Source organism: Nyctibius grandis, chromosome 5 (assembly GCF_013368605.1).
Source record: "Nyctibius grandis isolate bNycGra1 chromosome 5, bNycGra1.pri, whole genome shotgun sequence".
Lineage (NCBI taxonomy): Eukaryota > Metazoa > Chordata > Aves > Nyctibiiformes > Nyctibiidae > Nyctibius > Nyctibius grandis.
Genome location: NC_090662.1, coordinates 39,561,941 through 39,587,100, shown reverse-complemented (window position 1 = coordinate 39,587,100; position 25,160 = coordinate 39,561,941). Strand labels below are relative to the sequence as shown.

The 25,160-nt window shown below is 43.7% G+C and overlaps 1 protein-coding gene across 2 annotated transcripts in view; it reads left to right on the top strand.

The window, feature by feature from the left end:
* Positions 1-25,160, top strand: part of PPM1H (protein phosphatase, Mg2+/Mn2+ dependent 1H) — a 169,726-nt gene that overhangs the window by 75,924 nt on the left and 68,642 nt on the right. For both annotated transcript variants that reach the window (XR_011048246.1, XM_068401703.1), the window contains exons 2-3: positions 7,285-7,453; positions 20,801-21,145. Coding sequence is in view for 1 of the 2 variants with exons in the window: in XM_068401703.1 (XP_068257804.1) it covers positions 7,285-7,453; positions 20,801-21,145 (514 nt within the window). In the remaining variant the exon portion in view is untranslated. The remainder of the gene's footprint in view (positions 1-7,284; positions 7,454-20,800; positions 21,146-25,160) is intronic.

The following is a 25,160-nucleotide window of genomic DNA, read 5'->3' as shown; positions in this document are numbered from 1 at the left end:
TCATTCATCTGTGTTATTAGTTGGGTTGGATGCAAGCTGGTGTCATACTCATGGTTGTGGGTCGCGCGTGTGTAGCACAGCTGGAATGAGGAGGGAGGCTGGCTGTAGCTCCTGTGGGCGGCTGGAGCCTGCCAGGCTGGCGGCAGGAGAGAAGGGCTCTGTGCTGCCTGCTGAATTGATTTATTCAGTGTCAAAACAACTACAGGGTCCCACTGCTACTCTGAACCCCCAGCCTTAAATGGAAAATCGCAATAAACCATGAACTGCCCATGGATGTATCTACTTTTGTCTACCTCCTTTTTCCTAAGCCTCAAGGAGGAGATTAAGAGCTTTTGCATTTGCCTGGGGGTTAATGAATTGAAATTCTTGTAGATCAAGTGAGAGCAGTTTCCACCAATAAAGACGTCTTGCAGGACATAATGCAAGCAACTCTCCTTCACCTCAGTTAATGGACTCTGGTTTAATTTTTTGTTGTGGGCTAAATTTTTGTCCAAGTGTGTAAGGCAACTGCATTGGGCTGTGATTTTTGTTGTTCTGGGCGGGGCGCGTGGTTAGGGCATGACATTTTTGCCATTATCCTTTTTTTACCTTCTGAACAGCAGGGAGGCTGATAATACTTCTATTTCAGGAACTTCTATATGCCAGAATTGCAGAAAGTCACTTTTATCCACAGTGAATAAAGAACCTCAGCAGCAGCCCTGGGTTGTCATTGCTTAATTCTCGTGATTATTGGATACAGCCAGTATGTCCTAGAAAAAGAATCATTTACTTCCCCAATGAGTGGTATTACCCTTTGATATTGTTAGTAACTGATAACGGAGAAAAAAGGAGCATGTTCCAAGTTGTATAGTTTAATAAATGTTTAAGGTTATATGTCTGCTAATTAGATAAATGGTGGATTTAGAAAATTTCCTTGGGGAAGAAAGGTAAAGACACAGGAGAAAAAATTTGTTTTGGTGATGGAAAGATTTTTTTTTTTATTATTATTATTTTTTGAAAGGCATGGATTGTTTTGAATCAGGTAACTTGTTTGCAGGGCTTTATTTTTTTAAAATATTTTATGGACTTTCAGCTTTTGTTTGAGCAGAGTTGGGGTCTTGTCTTTGTATTTACAGAAAAAAGCATTTGACAGCATCTTCTTGTAAGAGATCTACCTAAGAAAGCAGCAACTTGGGACCATCAACTGATCTTTTGTTTAAGACTTTACTTTTTGTTGCTTTATCAGAAGTGTTTGGTTTTGTGTTCTTTCACTCACCCTCTTCCACTTTCAGCTGACCCTTCCTGACGTCAGCCTTTTCCTGACGAAGCTGGCACAACCGCTTCCTTACCAACAAATGCAAGTTGCTGTATCTCCCCCTTTCTCTGCAGGACTTTCTTTTTAGAAACATTTGTAGGTATTTTGATGTTCCAGTGTCAGACCCTGTGAGCTACACAGATAATACACACAGCCTCAGCCTTAACCTACATAGTACAAGCATGGGGTGCCCAAACCTTTTGTCTGGAAGTGCTTGCGTAGGATGTCTTGACCCTCGGAACACATCTTACAGAGGAGGTGGAACTGGGAATGCTCTCCACTCCTGTGGAGAGAAACTGTGCCTTGGTGGAGGAGAAGCAGGTAGGATTTGAGGTATCCTCCCATGGTCACAGGTGGTTGTCAGTTACCCCACAGCTCAACTACACTGAGGGCAGAGGTCAGGCTCCCTGCTTACAGGTTTTATTTCTTAGCTCGGGCAGGTCTAGAGTGTATATGTGGCCAGTTCCCATGCTTCTCCTGGTGCAACATAACTCCCCAAGCTCTTGTAGCCCTCTTAGTCCTTAAATTTCAAAAAGCATTTTTTGTCCACACTGCTGCTGTTATGCATCATTCAGAATTTCTGCTCGGTTCTTTGCTTTTACCTTTTATTTTTTCTAGGTATGTTACATACAAAATTTTGCTAGACTTGTGAGTTTAAAAAATGCAAGTACTTGGACGACTGCTTTAACTTTTTTCAGAGTTTGAGATCTAGATCAGGGTAAAACTCTCTTCCTACAGCACAGCTTGAAACTTTTTGCTGAAGCAAACACAACTTAATGTAATCTCAACGAGCACGATATAGGGAAGAGTAAAACAACTGAAGAGTGTATGTACTGATATTGATGTGAAAAATAGAGTGCTGAATACAAATACTTCAAAAGACTTCAGCTGTTTCTTTGGTTTTTGGTGGGGCTATGGGTAATGGGGGAGAGAAGGGAAGGGATGGAAAGGAATTGATCATGAATAGGTCTAATCAAACAGTTCCTTGAGGAATTGTTTTGGGGACAAAAAACAAAAGCAGGAATTCCCTTGGAAATGTGTCTCAGTAAAAGCTAGAGAATTATGTAGGCCTCGATCTTTTTTTTTATTCTTTTTTCTCCAACTTTTTCTAATTATTATTTACATCCATGGTAAAATGGAAGTGAGGATAACTATATGATTGGAAGAGTTTTTTTAGTGAGGCAGGGTTTTTTTGTATTAAGTGTGAGAAGGTAGTGCTTTATCTCATTTTGTTCACTTCACTGGAGGATAACTTATGTTTCAAGGCAGACAGAAAAAGAGATAAGAAGGGGAACTGAAAAGCTTAGGAAGCTGAGGCACTTCCTCTATGAAAGGAGGGGGATGATAGGTTTAGCATAAATAATTTTCAGAGGTCTAATTAAGGGTTACCTTTTGGAGATACGAACATCTTGTCAGTTCTGCTTTGTTATTTGTATAAGCAGCTTAGATGTGGTTTTTGTCCTGATAAGTTACAGTTTGTGAGAGCAAGGAGGAAAGACAACAGTAAAATCAGCATTGGAAAGCTGGTTGAAAGAATTGCCTTGAGGAGGAATTTAAGAAGCTACAGAGGGAAAAGGATTTCGAAAGGCAGCAAAGACAAGAGGTGTTTGAAGCTGAGCAGAAGGTGTTAGTGGCTTCTGTGCTAGGCATCAGGCACCAACACATAGCTCAGGCTTTGAGATTAAAAATCACAGGGCTTTGCTGCAGCCCTTTCTCAAAGTTTGCCTATGAGATGGGATGGAAGGGCCGAAGAGTCCCTGTGTCAGAAGAGGGGCACCTTTTGGCATCTAGACCCTGTGTCACCTCGTAGCACCCGTAAGCACTGTTTTGACAATATGATTAGTTCAAGTCTTCACAAGGATTTCCAAAATAAACTTAATCCTCTGCTGGAGAGAGTAAAAACTGGATTTTTGGGAGATAAAGCAGAATTCTGGGAGGGAACATATAATGACACCACAACCCCCATGTCTTTTCAGTATTTAGTCTTGCCAGATTCCTTTTGACCATATCTTCTTCTAGCAATGTGTTTGGTGCTTCAACTCCAGGCGTTTCACGGTAGCTGACTGCCAAACTAGTCTGTTAGGTCACTTTGTTCTCGTAGCCTTTCTAATGTATTCAGTGCCTGGACAAATTTTCTTGGCAAGAGCTTTATAAAATGATACCATACTGTTCATAACTTGAAACGCTGTTAAACATCAGAACATCTTACAGAATCACAGAATGTTAGGGATTGGAAGGGAGCTCGAAAGATCATCTAGTCCAATCCCCCTGCCGGAGCAGGATTACCTAGACCATATCACACAGGAACGCGTCCAGGCGGGTTTTGAATGTCTCCAGAGAAGGAGACTCCACAACCTCTCTGGGCAGCCAGTTCCAGTGTTCAGTTACCCTCACCGTAAAGAAGTTTTTCCTCATATTTAAGTGGAACCTCCTGTGTTCCAGCTTGCACCCATTGCCCCTTGTCCTGTCAAGGGATGTCACTGAGAAGAGCCTGGCTCCATCCTCATGACACTTGCCCTTTATATATTTATAAACATTAATGAGGTCACCCCTCAGTCTCCTCTCCTCCAGGCTAAAGAGACCCAGCTCCCTCAGCCTCTCCTCATAAGGGAGATGTTCCACTCCCTTAATCATCTTTGTGGCTCTGCGCTGGACTCTCTCTAGCAGTTCCCTGTCCTTCTTGAACTGAGGGGCCCAGAACTGGACACAATATTCCAGATGCGGCCTCAGCAGAGCAGAGTAGAGGGGGAGGAGAACCTCTCTTGACCTGTTAACCACACCCCTTCTAATACACCCCAGGATGCCATTGGCCTTCTTGGCCACAAGGGCACATTGCTGGCTCATGGTCATCCTGTTGTCCACTAGGACCCCCAGGTCCCTTTCCCCTGTGCTGCTCTCCAACAGGTCTGCCCCCAACTTGTACTGGTACATGGGGTTGTTCTTGCCCAGATGCAGGACTCTACACTTGCCCTTGTTATATTTCATTAAATTTCTCCCCGCCCAACTCTCCAGCCTGTCCAGGTCTCTCTGAATGGCTGCGCAGCCTTCCGTTGTGTCAGCCACTCCTCCCAGTTTTGTGTCATCAGTGAACTTGCTGACAGTGCACTCTATTCCCTCATCCAAGTCATTAATGAATATATTGAATAGTACTGGTCCCAGTACCAACCCTTGAGGGACTCCACTAGACACAGGCCTCCAGCTGGACTCTGTCCCATTGACCACCACTCTCTGGCTTCTTTCCTTCAGCCAGTTCACAATCCACCTCACTACCCGATCGATCATCCAGACCACACTTCCTCAGTTTAGCTGCGAGGATGCTGTGGGAGACCGTGTCAAACGCTTTACTGAAATCGAGATAGACCACATCCACAGCTTTACCATCATCTATCCACTGGGTTATGTCCTCATAAAAGGCTATTAAGTTGGTTAAGCATGACTTCCCCTTGGTGAAGCCATGTTGACTGCCCCTAATGATCCTCCTATCCTTGATGTGCCTAGAGACAGCACCAAGGGCAGTTGTTCCATTACCTTTCCAGGTATGGAGGTGAGGCTGACTGATCTGTAGTTACCCGGGTTCTCCTTCTTGCCCTTTTTGAAGACTGGAGTGACATTCGCTTTCCTCCAGTCCTCAGGCACCGCTCCTGTTGCCCACGGCTTATGTCCTGCCATATAAGTCTTGAAGTCCATCACTAAGCTCAGAAACCAGAGCAGCTCCAATACCTGAGTGATTTTCGTAATGGTAGGAAGGCAGTGATTTTTGTAAGGAGTCACTTTTGTCTCTATTTGTCTTTTTTTTTTTTTTTTTTTTTAAATGGGATTGAAAACAGCAGCATCAGTGAGGACACTGAGCTAAACTGAATATTGATTAGCTCCTGATATGATAAAACTATGCTTTTTGTGCTGCTACAGTATTTTAATTATGCTTGTAGCATTTCAAACTGAAGAAGTGTTGGTCAGTTGATTTAAATGATTTGTTATTTATGCCTCCCCTCCTTTTCTGAATATATTTCTCCATTTTTCCTAATGTTAAAAAAGTGTTTTCAGACTGGAAGCTTATTGCATCTCAGTGTTTGATCTCCAGCTGCTCAAAAGTTAGGCATTACAGGGAGTGAGTGGTTAAACTGCTCACAGGTGCCTTGCAGCTAGATGCTCCTTCATGTCTGCTCTCTGTGTGTTTCACAAAATAATTTTATTCACAGTTGGTGCTTATTTACAAGAAGTACTTGTAAACAACTGGTGGTATTGTGCATACAGATGTCAGACTGCAGTGTGTGACATTTGGCACTGTAAGGAAACTTGCAGTTTCTGAGAGCAGTTAATTGTAGTGGATACACATTTTCTTAGAAGATGACTGTTTTTTCTCATCAGAGGCAGGAATACTCATTTGCATGTCACAGTATCATGTTGCTCTTAGAAAATCAAAAGAATATATTACCTTTAAGCAAGGCCAACACAGAAATGACATTTCAGCAAGAGCAGGCAAGCTGGGGCAGAGTCCCCTGCAGGCCTTCCTTCGGTTTTTGTTTTCTTTTTGTTTCAACAACCTTTACCAAGTGTTTCCTTGTTATGTAAACATTTACTGTAATGAAAACATTAGAGATCAAGAAGTCAGGTATGTCTTGAACTTGCCATCAGGGTTATGATGTGCCTTCAAGCTGTTTTACTTTCTGGGGAGGCAGCAGTTCTTTTTAAAGACATCGTGTGCCTGATGTGAAGCCCCGTGTTTGTCCAGTAGTGGAAACACTGTCTCTGACTAGCAGTCAACTTGTTAGGTGACTCAAACCTTGTAGTAAAGAGGAGTGGTTAGATAGTGTTTGTGGAAGAAGACATGTTTGCATCGAAGTGGCAATGTCTTTGCTTGGTTGGTAGTCCCGGCTTGCACAGGTTTTTCCTGTGTGAGCCCAGGACTGCCCAAGCACATGGCTTACTGAACACAGTGTCAGTTGATGCAAAATTAGTTTGTGACAAAGTTCTCATGTGGAAAGTGGAAAATGTGTTTGAACTTGGCTGTTCTGAGAAGAGTGATAGTAACTACAGTATCTTGGATAATACAAACTTCTGATTAGGGTTTTGAAATGTTAGTGTTGGAATAGATGTTATTTCAGCTTCATCACTGACGGAAGGAAGATGAGCAGTTGTGGTGCAAGTCGCAGACTTGCTGTTTGAAGCTTGTACTGAGCTCTTGGGGCTGGTTTCTGCATGCTTGCAGCTCTTGGTGAAAATCTTCTGCTCTCTACACTGTAGGTGGGACAGAGGTATGAGGGTTTGAGGGGTTTTTTTGGGGAGGGAGTGGGGGGTTTATGTTGTTCTGCAGTACTAGAGGGGTGTATTTAGTATGCATCTCTCTGTTGCTGTGGTACAAGCAAGCTTGAGTTGCATGTTGGAATATAAGGCAAAGCCTTTCCTTTGTATTTCTGTCGCAGCATTTCTAATATATGCCCTTTAAACAGACTAATAGCAGTTGCATATTTTTCTGTGCCTTTAGCAGTAACAGCTTTTTAGATTTATAGCAGGTATTTTGTTTGTGCAAGACTTGGACCTTGACAGAATGCACACCCTTAGCCAACAGATCCATTATTCACTGTAGCAGAGAGAGTGGAAGGTAGAAAAGCAACTGGGGATCTCATGTTTCAGCTAGGAGGCATAAGTGTTATCAGCCTTGACCATCAAGTAGTCCCTCTAAAGAAAAGCAAGGTATGCCTAAGGGTATAATATGCTCATGATACCATTGGTTCTTATTCACATAGTTCTGTGGAAAATGCTTGTTATGCCATGTGTAGGTGTATGGAAACAAAAAAGTACGCATATGTGTATGTACATATATGTATGTATGTAAGAAAGTCAGGTATTTTAATTCCGTTGGTATTGCAATACTTCTGGTTTACGGTTCCGTACACCTTGAGTCACATCCAAGATACAAACGGAGGCTTCTGTGCTTTACTGACTTGGATGTGTCCCTTATTTTCTTTTTTTGTTTTGCTTTTTCTTAGGGTAATAAATGCAGGGAAAAGCACACACAATGAAGATCAAGCCAGCTGTGAAGTCCTCTTTGTCAAGAAGAAAGCTGGAGGCGCTAATTCTACGCCAAACAAGAACTCTTCAACGAAACGGAGGTCATCGCTGCCTAATGGAGAAGGTCTTCAGCTGAAAGACAATTCGGTAAGCAGACTTCTGTATCTTGTCAGTGGAGAAGTACAAAATAAATATAAAAGGATGTGGCAGTATGACACTAAAAGATGTTTACTGAATGTTTCGTATATTTTCAGTTATGTCTTATTAATTCTCTCTGTTTGAATACAGAACACAACTATGTTTTTCTTAGCTCTATTACTTGATTTTTGATTTCTTGCATTGAGAAATGCTCCTTGCATCTAAGACATTTTAGTTTAAAGATGAGGAGCGGTGTACTCCTTGGATTTTCCTTTTCGTTTCAGTTCTGAAAATATAATCCTGAGAAATTTACTGCTGGAGAATACTGTGAGTTTCATGGCTGTGGTTGACTTGTCCAGTGATGGTCACTGCAAGCATAGCAGTATCACCGTTTATACAGTCATACAATTTTATTAAGGGTTAAACTGTCATTTGGTGTCTTTTCACTGAGCAAGACTTGCGTATAGCAAGGTTGGTTTATGCAGGTAAGGTAAGGTCATCCAGCACACTGAATTCAGTGATTTTTGTGGACTATAGCTCTTCTCTTTGTGTGGAGAGTGATGTAAGTCATGCACTTGTCTACCGGCAATCATCTGCTATTCTTCATCTGTCTTGTTTCCTGACTGGCTAATTACTTCATCTGCTCTTTAAGCATGAGCTCAGGCTCCAGCAATGATTGATAGTGTGTGTTCGATTCAGACATTTGGCCATGTAACACTACATGCTATATCTGAGTATTGGAGTCGGACAACGTGGATATGCAGTCCTGCTGCTGGGAGAACACAAGTTCTCCCTAAGAGATAATTAGTCTTTCAGTGGGCTTTAAGTACCCTTTTGTTTTTTTTTCGTTTTTGTTCTAAACCAGATTGTGATTAGCAGTCTGCTTCAGCCTCTCTCCCAAAACCCTATGACTTGGTACACCTGATGATGGCTGCAGGGGTCATTGGGGTCCTGAGCAACAAGTGTTCCTCTTGCACTGTGTCCCTCCCCACCTCTTGCTCCTCCTGTTCTGTTTCGTATTTCATTGTTGCTGCAACATTTTCAGACTCTGACAGATTTTCCAGGTTTGCAAATAGCCCTGTTCTTTCCTCTTTCAAATCTTTCCTTAAATCAACTGTCCCAGTTCCTGTGTGCTGATATTCCTCATTGTATTCAAGGTAGTTATGATTTTTTTCAAGTACATATTTGCACACTCCTGGATAAAGAATTGTGCCCTGTACTTGCTGTGACTGTGAGTTCTGCATAAAGTCATGCAAGGCAAAACAGAATTTGTTTTAATAGTCTGTGTTTCAAAAAGTCTTTCCTAGAAAGTCCATGCAACTGTCTGCTATTGGCTCGTGCAGATACCTGGTTCCATGAGTGTATTTAATTTTTGTATGCATTATGTTTAATGAAGCAAGCATTTAGCCGCAGTACTTGTTCGTGTGTATAAAACATATCAAGATGATCAACGGTGTTCTTGGTCCAGGTGCTGGGTTGGTTTGACACAAAGGGCATTGCTGTGTCGTGCACACAGAACACTGCAAAGACCCCTGTGCAGACACCAGCCTGGGTAGACACATCTTGATGCTGTGCAGAGGTACTAGCTTTAGTCTAACACCACATTTAAGTTCTAGGCCTACCATGTGAGATACCTGCTCAGGGGCCTCTGCATCTGGGATGTGGGTGAATGTAGCTGTACTGAATTTGCCTATGGTTTCATATTTTGGGGGCATGCATGGGACGTAAAAGGCTTTGTAGCATTGTTTCACAAAGTCCAGTTAACTTCCTGCTTTGAGTACTATCAAATGCTTCTCAAGAGCAAAAGGTACAGTATGTTGTATATACTATACTGCATGGTTAATAATCTTCCTCAGAAGGACCTTTTTTCCAAACATTACATGGTTAATATGTTTAGATTGCATTAAAAATACAGGGATATAAAACCATTTCATTATTGGAAAGGTGTCTTCACTAGCCTTGATGGTATCCATCATTATGGTCATCATACTGTTAAGGTATCGTAATGGTAGGGTCTACAAACTGACTGCATATTTTTTGAAAGCTGTTCTTTTTATCCATTTTAAATTTAATGATTGTCAGCTTCGTTAAATATCCAGTTACCCTGTGTTATGCAAAGTATCTAACGGAATTTTCTGATTTCTCTTCCTCTCTTCACTAGTGTATTTCCTACTTTGAATCTGTATGTTTCATCTCAATTCTGGAATAAACAGCCACTCCCTTTCAAACTTCTTGAGAGAAATATTTTTATTTCAAATCTGTTCTTTCTTCTGTTTCTGACATCTTTTGACCAGAAATGAGCATAATGTCTGAAGTGAGGAGCCAGCTGATCCGTATAATATAGTATACTGTTTTCATGCTACTTGTTATAGTGTTCTTTATATATTCTCTTCTTATCTACAGATTTACTTCTGTTTTCTACATGACACTTGAATGGGTGCTATAGCACTCATTATTTAGCTGTGTAAAACCTATTCTACCATGTTATTAGACCACAGCTTGTGAATTTACATTTGTAATATATTTTCCCAAAACAGGCAGCATATTTCTGGAGAAAGTTTTCTACTAGAGGGCAGTCTTACACTAGCAATGAGTAGGATTTTTTCTTCGGTACATTTTTTGCTGGTTGAATATATCTAAAAAGGAAAAAAATATGTATGCTGTTTCTATAATGTGTCATATTTTTATGTTGTCATACTTTTATACAGTGAAGTATAATATTGTGTTTTGCCCTCACAGAGCATTCTTAGCAAATATTTTTTTAAGGAATGCATGAGTTTGGTGTTAAATGTGATGAGGGTGAACTTTGTATCAATAGAATGTAGAAATACAGGCTTGAGACACTCCAGTGAATGGTATAATATTGTCCCAGCAAGTATTTAGTAAGAAAACCAGAGGATGAATACTGTAGATGCCTCATGGGGAAATTCCACTGTAACACACTATCTGAAATTGTCTCTGAGGGGTGAAGCACCTTGTAGAAGTATTGAAGGAAGAAGGGATGAGGGAAGTAGTTAATGAGTATTTGTTCAATGAAAAGAGAGATTTCTTCTGTTCTTATTTAGTTTTTTAAAGTGCAGAGCACAAGGGAAATAGGAAATGGAACTTAAATTGTCTCTTGATTTAACAGAGTCCATTTCATCATCTTCAGATTTTTCTTTTTTCCACGGAATCTTTGAGAAGGCCACATGCCATCTTTCTTTTACCCTGCTTTCTGGGAAGTTTGTGAAACTTAAATTGCATCTGCATCTGCAGTTGTGTGATTATTGTTGTTTAATGCTAACCCCACCAATGCAGCCTTGTGCTTTGGCAAGGCAGCATAAGGGAGCTGGAGATCCATGGGTTGCCCACATGGATTGGGTGCCACTTTCATGGCCTTGGCTCTGTGGGTGGACTCTGCAGAGCTTGTGGGGTGGGGAGAAGGGGATGGTGGGCCAGAAATGAGGAGATGGAGAAGTGAACATTTGTTTAGCTTTGACACACGCAAAAAATCCAAGGAAACCTACTAAATAACATAAATATGATTTTCTTCTCGAAAGAGCAGGTGATAAACTGAGCAGAGCAGTGAAAGAAAAGACTCTGCAAATTCAACCCTAAGTTAATTCTCTCCCCTTCCCCCACCCCACTCCACTGCTGCTTGATTAGTCATATTTGCCCCCTGTCCCCATTCAGGCGTATTCACTTTAAATTGCGCAGCCCTTTCACTGGTACTATTTCTAAATGCCTTTAACTACAGGGTACCTTGATGACAAATGCCAAAGACCATCAGTGGCTGAAATGGGAATTCTATGCCAGGATATTGTCATAGTGACAGTCAGGTTGCAGGACTTAATGTGATCCATTATTAATTGTCATTGTAATGTGGGGGTACATAATTCTGCAGTTTTCTTTGCCAAAAAGATGGGATGGATTATTTGTTCTGTGTGACACAAGGCTGGTTGCGTACCACAGGTAGCTGAACATATCAGTAACGTGGAGGCTTTTCCCCGAGGATGGGATGGCAATTGCCCACCCAGTTCAGATTTTGAGAACTAAGGTGCACTCTAATGCATTTTGTGAGTGTGGTTCATATTTAGAACAATAATAGTCAGGGTGGGTTGTGGTTTTCAGAATAAATCTTTAGTGGCAACATGATTTATTTGCCTGCTTGGAATTAGCTTCATAAAAAAAATCTGAAGGCTTGCAATGTAGGACCACTGTCCAGCTTACCTGAAAAGTTTGTCCCAAATTGATCACTATATATTGCTAAGGCTGCCTATTTTTTTTCTCTAACTAAGCTCCAGTTATGTGCATATATATGCATTTTCTTTCATGATTTCTTATCCATTGCTTGACCAAAAATTTTGCATGTCTTAATTATATTTTACAATTACAAAACCCAGGAGACTGCTGAACCTTCCTGAAAGCTAGGTCAGCAGTTGAGGAGTCTGAAGCTTATTACATTTCCTGTTACATTCTGGAAATTAGTTCTAAGGTCAGTGCAGTGAAGGATCTGTTTGTTCTTCATGTATCTGGTAGCTATTCAGACTGTTGTTACATCTGAATCTTTTGAAAGAAAATCTAAAATAAATTACTGTGTTGACTGATCATACTACTACTTGAGGGCTCTGTCCAGTTAAAAGAATAAATGGAGATTGATGTTTGAAGGACTGCTTTTGACACAGTACTGCCAGAGCTAGTAGAAATAGATGTCTTGTTCTCTGAGAGTCTGCAGGATGTCAATACTTTTGGGAAGAAGTTCAAGCTCCCAAATGTGAAAGAGAGAGAACAGCCATGCATATGTACACCAAAATAGGTAATTGCTTGCTAGGTACAGAGGTCATCTCAGCTGTGGAGCAAAAAGCAAGGACCTTTTTGTGCTTTTGTCTTATCTGTGTGCCCTGACTGCTGGCCCTTGTTCATTCTCTGAGTTGCTGCTTTATTTGCACCATATATTTAATTCTCATCAAATTAGTATGGTTTTGATGAATTCATTTGTTTCAAATTAGAGGAGCTTTTTTTTTCTCAGGGTAGGGGAAAGGAATTTGTCTCTTTTTCCTTTTTTAGACAGCTCATAGGTTATTTGTGGTTTTAAACTCTCTTTGCTAGTTCAAAAGTAAATGAAGCATCGTAGGAATACATAGAAGCTTTTGGAGACTAATATTTAGGTTACAGTAATGCCTGGAGATCCCAACTGAAGTTAAGGCCCTAGAGCATCTCACGCAGAGCGGCATGTATAAGAGCAGTGTTCTGGTAGTCATCTCCCCTAACTTTGTATGCTTGTAATACAGACCTCTCAGTTATCTAGGGAACTTCTGCAGTTGCATAACTCATGGATAGAGTAATAATTCCATCTACTTTGGAATGAGAGAAGCATAGTCTGAAAGTGCAGGGTTGTTTTCTCTCTGCTGAGTTATAAGGGCAATTTAGAGAACTACCTGGGAGGTGTGCAATGTAGATGTCTGAACTTAGCTGAACTGGTAGCAACACTCTCTTGTTTAAGAATTACGAGTCCAAAAAGGACAAGATCAGTGAACTCCAGAAGAACCACTATAGCTGATATGGCCATGCCATGTTCATGTCAGTGACAGCCCAAGAATACAGCTCAGGCCAATGTGAGCTTCTCTGTCCTAATTTGTGCTACCCGTTAGCTTAGAGGAAATAAGTGGTAACATTTCAATTTCACTTTTTGTCATGGGCATTGTTCTGGCCTGTTTTAAAGTTTACCCGTCTCTGATGGCACCTTATTTTGACTATCAAGTTCACATGAGTCTTGTTCAATGTAGGACATATCCAGTGTTGTACTCATAATAATGAGAGTGAATTGTGTTAATAACTGTTCTCCTTTATCTTCCAAAAAGCTCTAATACAGACTTTGGTGGGGGATTACTTGGGAAAGCTTAAGAAAATTTTTGTGTGTGTGTGTTTAAACTCATTCTTAATTGTAAGTTTCTGTTATAGTTTGGAGGCAGGGGGAGTGTGATGACAAAATATCTTCTTCCTCTAGGTGGAAGGTAAAATATTTCCGTTTCAGTCAGAGGTGTAATGCCTTTATGCTTTTTCCCCCAAAGGCAGCACATCTCCAAAGGAGTAGCACCTTTCAAATAACATGAGGACATAAGCTGTGGAAGCATTATCCATGGTGCATCATGCGGTGGATTTTGCCCAGGGAGCCAAACCCTAAGAGAAGAATGGGAGCAGAAGTACTTTGACCTACAACTCCCAGGAGGCACAGTGTTGCCATTTTGAATAAATGGTTTCAGTTTTCAGCTGAAATACTTACACTTTGGGATACTTGTTTCTGTTGCCGAAATACTTCACATTTTGCATGAATAGCAGTCTATTTTTACTGACAGGTTTTTAGTCAGTAATTCTGTTATCTGTTAAAAATTTCTTAAGCAGAATTTTACAGCCAGCTGTTGTGTGAACTGGGAGGGATTCTGAGCCCAGAGCAAGCTAGCACAACTGCCAGTCATGCCTTCAAGGGTGAAATTTCCCAACAGGTTTTTGGTGAATTTACCAGACTGGGTAAGTGGGCGGGACTGGCTAAGGAGCCACATTTGGAAATGTGTACATTTGTTTTTTCCACCATTATAGGATGTATCCTATGTGATCCTTACTGTGGTAAGTAATCCAGTACTGTAGGACAATACTCGCTTTCCTCAGCATTTCAGTAATGAAGAGTGAACAACAGATGGCTGAATTCCTTCTCTTGGAGGAACTCTCTGCTGTATAGATGATGATATTGTTAATGCACTGGTTAAGAATATTTTTGAACTTTTCTACAGCAGCAATGCTATAAGCTAAAAAAATAGACTTTTATGTGATTTTTAGAATCAAGGCTTTTAAATGTGCTTTTCAACAAAGTAGGTTATAAGTAGTAATGCCCGTTCGTCAGCCAACTCTGCCCTTTGAATAGCATTAACTTATAGTGATGTTCTATGTACATGTTGCTAAAAGAGACATTTTGCATTAGGTTTTGGATTTTGTATATCGGGGCAACAATGAACGATGTCTTTTGGATCTGCAAATGACAATTCATGGTGTTCTTACTCCAGCCTGCCTGCCCTGTCCTACAGCCAGTGGTTGGTACCTTTGTGGAGCAGCTGGAACAGCAGAAAGTATAAAAGGAGCTGCAGTTCACAGTCCTGTCCATAAGTTTGAAATAAGCAGTGCTTTGGGCATGAGGTGATGGGGGTGCAGGTTGTGCCTAGACTGTATGTTGATCTGTTGTGTAAGGGAGCAGTGTTTGGGTGAATGAAACAAATCATGCCTGTCATCCTAAATTAGACCACAGTCAGCATGACATGCAGATATAATTTTTAAGTTCTTTGACTACAGTGAAATCTAGGTTATGCTTTCTTAGTATGAGGTGTTTTACAACAGTATTGCCTGATTCCTGTCCCTTGCAAAATGATTTATTTCTAAATCTGTATTAGTCCACCCACATCTGACTCACAAGGCAGCCCCACAAACAGTTGTTTCAGCATAGCTGGGAGAAGGTGCAAGATTAAGAAGAAATGGAGGGGAAAGGAGAGACTGGAAAGACTCTTTCCACATGCTGCTGCCAAATATGCTATCATGCAAAGACAGGTATTGTTATGCCTTAAATGCTTCCCTAAGGATTTCTAGGTGAATTTCTCCCAAAAAAAAGTTGGGGTTATCTAGGGTATGGCTCCTTGATATTTTTCAGGCAGATCGGAGCTTGTGCTGCCCAGAACTTAGTCTGCCTCCAGCCCTGGATTAATGGGCCCTATCTGAGTGGTAGGGCACCACAAAAACATGGTTTCTGCTCAAATCAGAGCAATAGTGGAGCTAACTTACACCTGTTAGAGGAGACTGTATGGAACAGAAAGAGAGAAGTATTTGAAAATCACATCACTGAACAATAACTGCTGAACAAATACATAACATTACCATATATACCTTAATTTTAATAATGAGGTCTAAAAAATTTACTTTTTCCGGATACTCTGCCTGTATGAGAGCAGTTGTGCTCACTGGCATGCTAGGAGTTGAGCTAAGATATAAGACCTGAAAGCATTCTATTATGCTGAGAGCTATACCAAAACACTTGCACAGCTCTTCTGATCAGAGTGTATGTAACTCCTGTACAGGAAACTCTTCAGAGGACTGGGAAGGACTAGTCAGTAAACATGTAGGCTAGCATGGGTGGAGTGTAGCTGATCTCACTTGCGTCTGCTGTCCTTAAGGACCTCTGTGCCGTGCTGGTTCCTGGGCTGGCACAGGCAGGGAAAGCCTGAGCTGTCCCATCTGCCAGCACGGATGGACCTTACCTACCAGTTGTGGAAGTGGGGATCACATCTTGTTAATAGATATCAAGCTGAGGTCCTTCGTCGCATGCCTAGTGAAAAAAAAGGTCTGTCACAGAAGTATCAGCTACTGTCTTTTGTAGAATTTTGGTCTCCGTGGTGGTAGGACCATCATTTATCAATGATATGGCCAGTCGGCAGCGGCGGCAGCAGCGGCAGCGACTGAGGTCAGTGCGGGGCGAGGCGAGGCGAGATCGGGCTGTACCGGGCGGTTTTCATACTTTGGGCCCCCCGAGCAGCAGCCCCGAGCTGCTTCCCCCTGGACCCAGAAGTTCCTGGCAACGAATCAGGTGGGGGGGCGCGTAGCACCACCCCCTGTCGATCGGGTGATAAAGAGCCTCCTGGAGGGCAGGGACTAGTCGCCGCCCAGAGGGCGGAGGGGGAGTCAGCAGTAACTGTGTGTGTCCCAGGGCGGGGGAGGCCATAGCCATTTGCAGCTTGTTGGGGAGGGCGCTGACTCCCTCCCAGTGCACAAGGCGAGGAAGGTGCCAAGGAGCTGTGAACCAGCCAAGCTGTGAAGGCGCCAAGGAGCTGTGAACCAGGGGTGTCACCAACAGGTATTTCCCAGCTCAGTGAAAGAACAATGGTCTCCACCTGGCGGAAGAAGACCAAAATGGATGTGGGAACCCAGAGAGAGCTCCCACGGAAGGAGGCAATTGTGCAGGTTGCAGGCTACAGGGAATGCTACACCGTCTCTGTGGTGTCAGGGGGCTGTGCGCGCTGTGAGCAGGTAGATGATCTGCTCGGCCGAGCGGCACAGCTGCAAAGCCAGGTTGAAAGGCTTCAAGCCGAAGCAGAAAGGCTTAGGAGCATTCGGGAGGCTGAAATGGAGATAGACTGGTGGAGCCAGGCTCTGCCCTCCCTGCAACAAAAATGGGAGCACCTGCCGGAGAGCTCCCAGGATGGAGGGACCCCTGTACTCTGCCCCTCTCAGGTGGAAAACAATAACCTAGAGGAGAGGAGTGAGTGGAGGCAAGTCTATGGCCGTGGCAAAAGGCGAGTGCCCTCCTTGCCTACCTCGCCTCCACAGGTGCCTCTGAGCAATAGATATGAAGCCCTAGTGGAATACAGCCAGTCCAATGGGGATGTGGTGGAGAGGCAACCTATATCAGAGGTCCCACCACAGTCAGAAAAACCTGACAGGCGTATAGCTACCTCCTCCACAAGGAAGAAGAGAAGAGTTTTAGTGGTTGGAGACTCCTTCCTAAAGGGAACTGAGGGCCCAATATGCAAAGCTGACCCCCATCATAGGGAGGTCTGCAGCCTGCCTGGAGCCCGAATCAGGGATATCACCAGGCAACTCCCCAACCTGGTGAAGGCCACAGACTACTACCCCCTGCTGATCTTCCAGACAGGTGGGGAAGAAGCTGCATCCCGTAGTCTGAGGGGGATGAAGAAAGACTACAAGGCCCTAGGACGGTTGGTGAAAGAGTCTGGAGCACAAGTTGTTTTCTCCTCCCTCCTTCCATTTTCAGGTGATGACGTGGGATGGAATAGTAGGATTCTCTCTATTAATGCCTGGCTACGAGACTGGTGCTACAGGCAGGGCTTTGGGTTCTTTGATAATGGCTGGTTTTATAAGACACCAGGCGTGACGGTAATACATGGGAAAGGTTTATGTCGTAGGGGCAAAAGGGTTCTGGGACAGGAATTAGCAGGGCTCATTTGGAGAGCTTTAAACTAGATTCGAAGGGGGATGGGGTAGTAGCTGGGCTTGCACCACTGGGGCAACGCTCTAGTGTTGAGGTAGACCAGGAGGCCTCCCATCCCCCTGGGGTGAAATCGGTGTGCTCAGCTCGCTCCCTGAAATGCCTGTACACCAATGCACGCAGCATGGGGAATAAACAGGAGGAGTTGGAAATCCGTGTTCGGTCGGGGGGCTATGATCTAGTGGCAATTACAGAGACTTGGTGGGATGCCTCGCATGACTGGAATGTGGTCATGGATGGCTATGTCCTGTTCAGGAAAGACAGGCCACTAAGGAGAGGTGGTGGAGTTGCTCTTTATGTGAGTGAGCAGCTAGAATGTATTGAGTTCTGTCCAGGGGCGGATCAGGAGCGAGTTGAGAGTTTGTGGGTGCGAATTAAGGGGCAGGCTGGCAGGGGTGATACTGTTGTGGGTGTCTATTACAGGCCACCGGATCAGGATGAGGAGGGTGATGAGGCCTTCTACAGGCAGCTGAGAGCAGTCTCTCAATTACAGGGCCTGGTTGTTGTGGGGGTTTTCAACTACCCTGATATTTGCTGGGAGGCCTACTCAGCCAGCCATCCTCAGTCCAGGAGGTTCCTCCAGTGCATTGATGATAACTTTCTGATGCGAATGGTGGATGAGCCAACTAGGAGAGGAGCGCTGCTGGATCTTATCCTCCTAACAAGGAGGGTCTGGTTGAAGAGGTGAAGGTTGAGGGCAGCCTTGGTTGTAGTGACCATGAGATGGTAGAGTTCAGGATCTCATGTGGCAGGAACAGAATAGCTAGCAGAATCACAACCCTGGACTTCAGGAGGGCCAACTTTGGCCTTTTCAAGCAATTGCTAGGGGAAATCCCATGGGACAGGGTACTAGAAGGTAAGGGGGCCCAAGATAGTTGGTTAGCATTCAAGGACTGCTTCTTCCGAGCTCAAGATCAGAGCATCCCAGCAGGTAGGAAGTCAAGGAAGGGTACCAGGAGACCTGCATGGTTAAACAGGGAACTGCTGGGCAAACTCAAGTGGAAGAAGAGGGTGTACAGATCGTGGAAGGAGGGGCTGGCCACTTGGGAGGAATATAAGTCTGTTGTCAGAGGAGGTAGGGAGGCAACTAGGAAAGCTAAGGCCTCCTTGGAATTAAACCTTGCAAGAGAGGTCAAGGACAACAGAAAGGGCTTCTTCAAATACATTGCAGGTAAAGCCAACACTAGAGGCAATGTAGGCCCACTGATGAATGAGGTGGGTGCCCTGGAGACAGAGGATAAAAAGAAGGCGGAGTTACTGAATGCCTTCTTTGCCTCTGTCTATACTGCTGGAGGCTGTCCTGAGGAGCCCCGGAGCCCTGAGGCCCCAGAGGAAGTCAGGATAGAGGAGGAATCTGTCTTGGTAGATGAGGGCTGGGTCAGGGACCAATTAAGCAATCTGGACGTCCATAAATCCATGGGCCCTGATGGGATGCACCCGCGGGTGCTGAGGGAGCTGGCGGAAGTCATTGCTAGGCCACTCTCCATCATCTTTGCTAAGTCGTGGGCAACGGGAGAGGTGCCTGAGGACTGGAGGAAAGCGAATGTCACTCCAGCCTTCAAAAAGGGCAAGAAGGAGGACCCAGGTAACTATAGACCGGTCAGCCTCACCTCCATCGCTGGAAAGGTGATGGAACAACTTGTTCTTGGTGCTGTCTCTAGGCACATCAAGGATAGGGGGATCATTAGGGGCAGTCAACATGGCTTCACCAAGGGGAAGTCATGCTTAACCAACTTGATAGCCTTTTATGAGGACATAACCCAGTGGATAGATGATGGTAAAGCTGTGGATGTGGTCTATCTTGATTTCAGTAAAGCGTTTGACACGGTCTCCCACAGCATCCTCGCAGCTAAACTGAGGAAGTGTGGTCTGGATGATCGGGTAGTGAGGTGGATTGTGAACTGGCTGAAGGAAAGAAGCCAGAGAGTGATGGTCAATGGGACAGAGTCCAGTTGGAGGCCTGTATCTAGCGGAGTCCCTCAAGGGTCGGTACTGGGACCAGCACTATTCAATATATTCATTAATGACTTGGATGAGGGAATAGAGTGCACTGTCAGCAAGTTCGCTGATGACACAAAACTGGGAGGAGTGGCTGACACACGGGAAGGCTGCGCAGCCATTCAGAGAGACCTAGACAGGCTGGAGAGTTGGGCGTGGAGAAATTTAATGAAATATAACAAGGGCAAGTGTAGAGTCCTGCATCTGGGCAAGAACAACCCCATGTACCAGTACAAGTTGGGGGCAGACCTGTTGGAGAGCAGCGTAGGGGAAAGGGACCTGGGGGTCCTAGTGGACAGCAGGATGACCGTGAGCCAGCAATGTGCCCTTGTGGCCAAGAAGGCCAATGGCATCCTGGGCTGTATTAGAAGGGGTGTGGTTAGCAGGTCGAGAGAGGTTCTCCTCCCCCTCTACTCTGCCCTGGTGAGGCCGCATCTGGAATATTGTGTCCAGTTCTGGGCCCCTCAGTTCAAGAAGGACAGGGAACTGCTAGAGAGAGTCCAGCGCAGAGCCACAAAGACGATTAAGGGAGTGGAACATCTCCCTTATGAGGAGAGGCTGAGGGAGCTGGGTCTCTTTAGCTTAGAGAAGAGGAGACTGAGGGGTGACCTCATTAATGTTTATAAATATGTAAAGGGCAAGTGTCAAGAGGATGGAGCCAGGCTCTTCTCAGTGACATCCCTTGACAGGACAAGGGGCAATGGGTGCAAGCTGGAACACAGGAGGTTCCACATAAATATGAGGAAAAACTTCTTTACGGTGAGGGTGACCGAACACTGGAACAGGCTGCCCAGAGAGGTTGTGGAGTCTCCTTCTCTGGAGACATTCAAAACCCGCCTGGACGCGTTCCTGTGTGATATGGTCTAGGCAATCCTGCTCCGGCAGGGGGATTGGACTAGATGATCTTTCGAGGTCCCTTCCAATCCCTAACATTCTGTGATTCTGTGATTTTTTTCAAGTGCTTTTCTTCTGATCTACGTAGTCATTAGGAAACTAACTTAGTCTCACAGTGGTAGCTGTGCTTGGTCAGTGCATCCCGTGATGGCTGTAAGGTAAGAAAGATTGCAAATTCAGCCTCTTTTTTTTTTGAGGGGGTTAAGGAAAAGAAAAAAAGGAAATCGTGAGCATGTGTGGCAAAATTAACCATCTCTCTTTTCTGCCAGAGTTGTACTGACACAGTTGTTATTTCTGCATTTCAGAAAGAAAGTTACCTATGGGAAAGCTACCTGTGTCTTACCTGCTGCCTATGTGCCAGTGGCTGCTCCGTCACCTCCCTCGTGGTTGTGTAATGGTGACCATCTCTTTTCCTTCCCTTTTTTCCCCTCCTGCTTCTCCAGGACACAGATGGGATCAACCTGTACTACTGGTCCCTGTTTGATGGGCATGCTGGGTCGGGGGCAGCTGTGGTCGCTTCCAAACTGCTGCAGCACCATATCCTGGAGCAGCTGCAGGACATTGCGGACATCCTGAGGAACACGGCCGTCCTGCCACCCACCTGCCTGGGAGAGGAGCCCGACAACCCAGCTACCAACAGCAGGACACTGACACGGGCAGCCTCCCTGCGTGGTGGTGTGGGGGCCCCGGGCTCACCCAGCACCCCTCCAACACGCTTCTTCACCGAGAAGAAGATCCCACATGAGTGCCTGGTTATTGGGGCCATAGAAAGTGCATTCAAGGAAATGGTATGTATGTCTCAGGGCTCTGAAGTCCTTGTTGCATACATTAATGAGTTTCATGGCCTGGAGAAGACGAACATTCGGGGATTTTTTCTCTTTTTTTTTTTTTTCTTCTTCTACTTAAACACCATTTTGAGTATGGACAGAATTATTTAAGAGCCTCAACAGCTTATCTGGTTACATCCCTGTGAGGCAGGAACTCCATCTTAAGTCCCAGGCAGCGCCACGGCCACATTTGTGGATTACTTGATTCTTAGAAGCTTGATGCTCTTTTTCTTTTTTCTTTTTTTTTTTTCTTCCTTTTTTTAAGATAAAAATTAGTACTGCCTCATAATAGCAGATTTCAGCATTGGCTGTTATCATAAGGCTGTGTATATGGGCATGCACTTCACAAAGCCTCGTTGCCCTACTGGAGCAGCAGCAAAGGCTCTGGGCTTTCCTGGTACCACCAGCACATCTTGTTCGTGTTGCCCACAACTGCATAAAAGGGTCATAGAAGCTCACATCAGGGACATGGATGAGGGGCAGCATCCTTGATCCAATGCCCTGTAGTTTACGTTAGTGTTGGAGTGGCTTATAAAGCACAGTAGTGACTGTAGAGACTTGTGTGTGCAGCTCTTGACTGAGGCAGGTTGGGTGTGGGTGAGTGGGGCATGAGGTATGTTCCTACCACCCACTTGACTTGTGTACAGCATGAACAACTGGGAGGAAATCATGACCCTATAGAAACAGAACATCCATCAATTTCCCTATGGAAGGATGGTTTTTCTCTTTTCTAGTTGATGTAGTTGCTCCGCACCTTTCCCCTTCACTTCTCCACGTTACTAAAAATAATTCTTGTCAGGCAGAGCAGAGGCTTGGCCTGCCAGTGAGTACATGTGGATCAGGTCTTCGGAGATCTGATCTTGTTCTTTTTCTGCTTTTTTAAATTTTTTGTTGTTGTTTTTAGAAAAGCCTCTTATTTGAGCAGAAGTTTTTTGAACTAATGAGTGTTTCCCAGAGGTTTTATTTGTTGTCTGAAAAGAAGTATTTGATCATTGTTTTTCCTGATACATATGAATTTTGTGTAGTACATGCATCTAATTAGAGGCTACAGTTGTTGCTATAACAAAGTGGTGCTTCACTTTGAATTCTGAATAGCAATTATCTTGCTGGATTGTCCTTTCTCCTCAAGAAAGTGCAGGCAAACAGACCCACCAACTGCCTTTGGACAGCATCATCTGACTTTTAGGTGGATAGGTCCAGGAGCAGGATCCACAGCCATGGCTTAAGCATCATTCAGCATGGAGCATGTGAACAGATGTATGCACTGCTGCTAGTGGGCTCAGTTTCTGCTAGCAGAAAAGAAAGAGGAGGATGCGTGAAAATGTCCTGTCAGTTTAGCATGCCCTTTTCAGAAAGGGAGGACTGGCTTGCTCCCTTCTTTGTTGAGAAAAAAGGGAAAAGATGACACTGCTCATCCAGTGCACATCCACTGCGCCCTAGTGGGTTCAGAGCATGCTGAAGAGAGGGATGCCAATTTCATGCTTCAGTTGGGGTGATTTTCAGGCCAGAAGACTGCCAGGCTCTGAGTGTGTGACATGACTCTCTCCCCTGTTTACACTGGCTCCTAGTGCAGGAGAGATGAGAAATGGAGTTCCATGGGGCTGGAAAGTGAAGGTAGGAGAGCTAAAGAAGGGCCATTTCAAGTGCTCTACCTTTCTTATGAGAGCAGCGTGTGCATTACCCATTGCTGCCTTCCTGAACACGTCTGAGTGAGCAGGGCTGTTACTGCCCTGCTTTGAGTTCACACCCCTGTTTGGTAGGTGTTCACACAGATGACCATCTCAGCTTGCGACCAGGCACCTGACTGCTGGGAGGGCTTTTATGGATAGAGTATGACAAATGCAGAAACCCTGGAAAACTCACTACAGATACGATGTCTGGGTATTCCATGTACAGGTCATAGTAATCTGTCCTCCCTTTTTCTAAACTGAAGTCCTGAGATTATTTTATTTTCCTCCCTATTTCTTTGTTCATATGCTACAGATCAAGATACCTTAATTCCCACTTTGCTGTTTATCAGAGGGCTGAAGTTCGTTGTCAGTCTTTGCAATGTAAATGACTCTATGTCTACCACAACGCAATATAATTTCAGCATGAAGTTTTACATTAAAAGGAAGTCTTATAAAAATGGTCAGATTAAGAAAGGCAATAGATACTTATATCTACTTTAAGCTCTTGGGGGAGTCTTGTGCTTATAATTGGTTTAGGCAAAAGAGTATTTTTTTTTGTCCATGTTAAGGGAGCGATTCATTAGATCAACACTCCTCAATCTCATCTGTGCTTGCAAGGATTGATCTTCCTCCTACCTCTGTCTAACTTCCTGCTACCTTATACTCCTAGTAGTCTTTGGGTGAAGATTTTGGGCCTCTTCTACAGCACGTTGTTTATTCAGCGTTATTTTGTACTGCAATGTCATGGATGATGTTGAGTTAGGTCAGTGCAGTTGAGGTGTGCATAACGTACGAGGGTTTTGTGCCAGCAGTGTATTGTTTTACCTGGCACTTGGTGAAAGCTCACGTTTCCTGGACACGTAGGCAGACTTCTTGGTGGTGTTTCCTGAAACACCCATCGCTGCAAAGGAGCCCTTTGAACCTGGTGAAAATGCTGAGTAGAAACAGATACCTTTTTTTTTTTTTTAACAGTTCAACCTGACAGGTTTATCTTATGGTGGTTTTGTCCACTTTTCCTGGGAGCATTTAGCATACCATTACTTTTTTCCCAAACTGCCTTTTGAATTCTAGTTAAGCTCTCCCTGGTTTTGCCTCAAGACTCAAATAAAATGCAATTCATCCCTTTCAAAAGGCTTTTTATTTTTTTTTTCCTTTATTGGGTGTGGTTTCCTCTGGACAGTGCTTGTCTGACAGCTACATGCAGTAAAACACTGTGGAAAGCTGACACAGACCAAGTCATTGCCTAACTTAGAAATTTAACAATTAAGCTATCCCCTTTTTGAAGTACTTGTAGATGCTGTTCTCTGTGTTGAAACTGGGATTAGCAAGTTTCTGTGTTGGGTTCTCAGATAATTTATTGTCCTGTTTAAAAAATAAAAAATACTCAATGTCAGTAATTGTCACTGATCACAATTATGCCAGTTAAAAGGAAGTAAATGAGCTCAAGTTCTGAAGGTATCAGAAATCAAATCCTCTAATTTTCTTCTCTTGAGTTTTAAGACGTGCATTTGTAGATTCAGTTCTAGGGAGTCAGGAAGAATGTTTCCAAGTACTGTTCTGTACTGGACAGAAGCATCAAACTATAATCCCTTCCCTGTATTTAACCTTGTATACATGTGTGTGATGTAGTATGTATTTTAAAGAAAGATTAAGAGGAGAGAGCACCTATTCTGCACTGAACCCTGTTTAATTTTGGATGAGAAAAAATGGCACAGAACTAGTCTGTATGATTATTGGAAGGTATAAGTTTGTATACATTGTATCTTTTTTTTAATTGATATGTTTTTGACTCAGATGGAATCTAGACAGGTGCTTTTGCAAGATTGGTGGCATTTTAATTTGAACAATCTTGAGAAAGCAACACGCATAGTACGGTTTTTCCTTTTGAAAAGCTTCCTCTGATTAAATAGCCAGTAGAAATGAGGAGGGTTGAAACAGTGTTACGGGCATTTTGATGCCTTTTTTACAGAGGTAAAGCAGGTTAAGGAGTTAATTTTGTCTTTGTGCCTTCTGAAACATGATTTTTTTTAAAAAAAAAAAAAAAAGCAGATACCTGATACTGTGTGTGTAGAGAGTAAAGCTGCTTTCTGTCATAGCGCGATTGAGATCCTGGAGGAAAGGCCCCTACTCTGAGGACTGATATAGATGAAAAAACAGTTATTTTAGTTGTTGTTGCAGGGTGCTAACTTGTTGTAACGATGATACTGCAATTTGAATGTACCTGGCTCTGTTTTCCAGGTCCTAAAGTTCTAAAACTTAGCATTGGGTGTAGCTGACATTCACTTTTTGTGCCGCCACACTTGCTG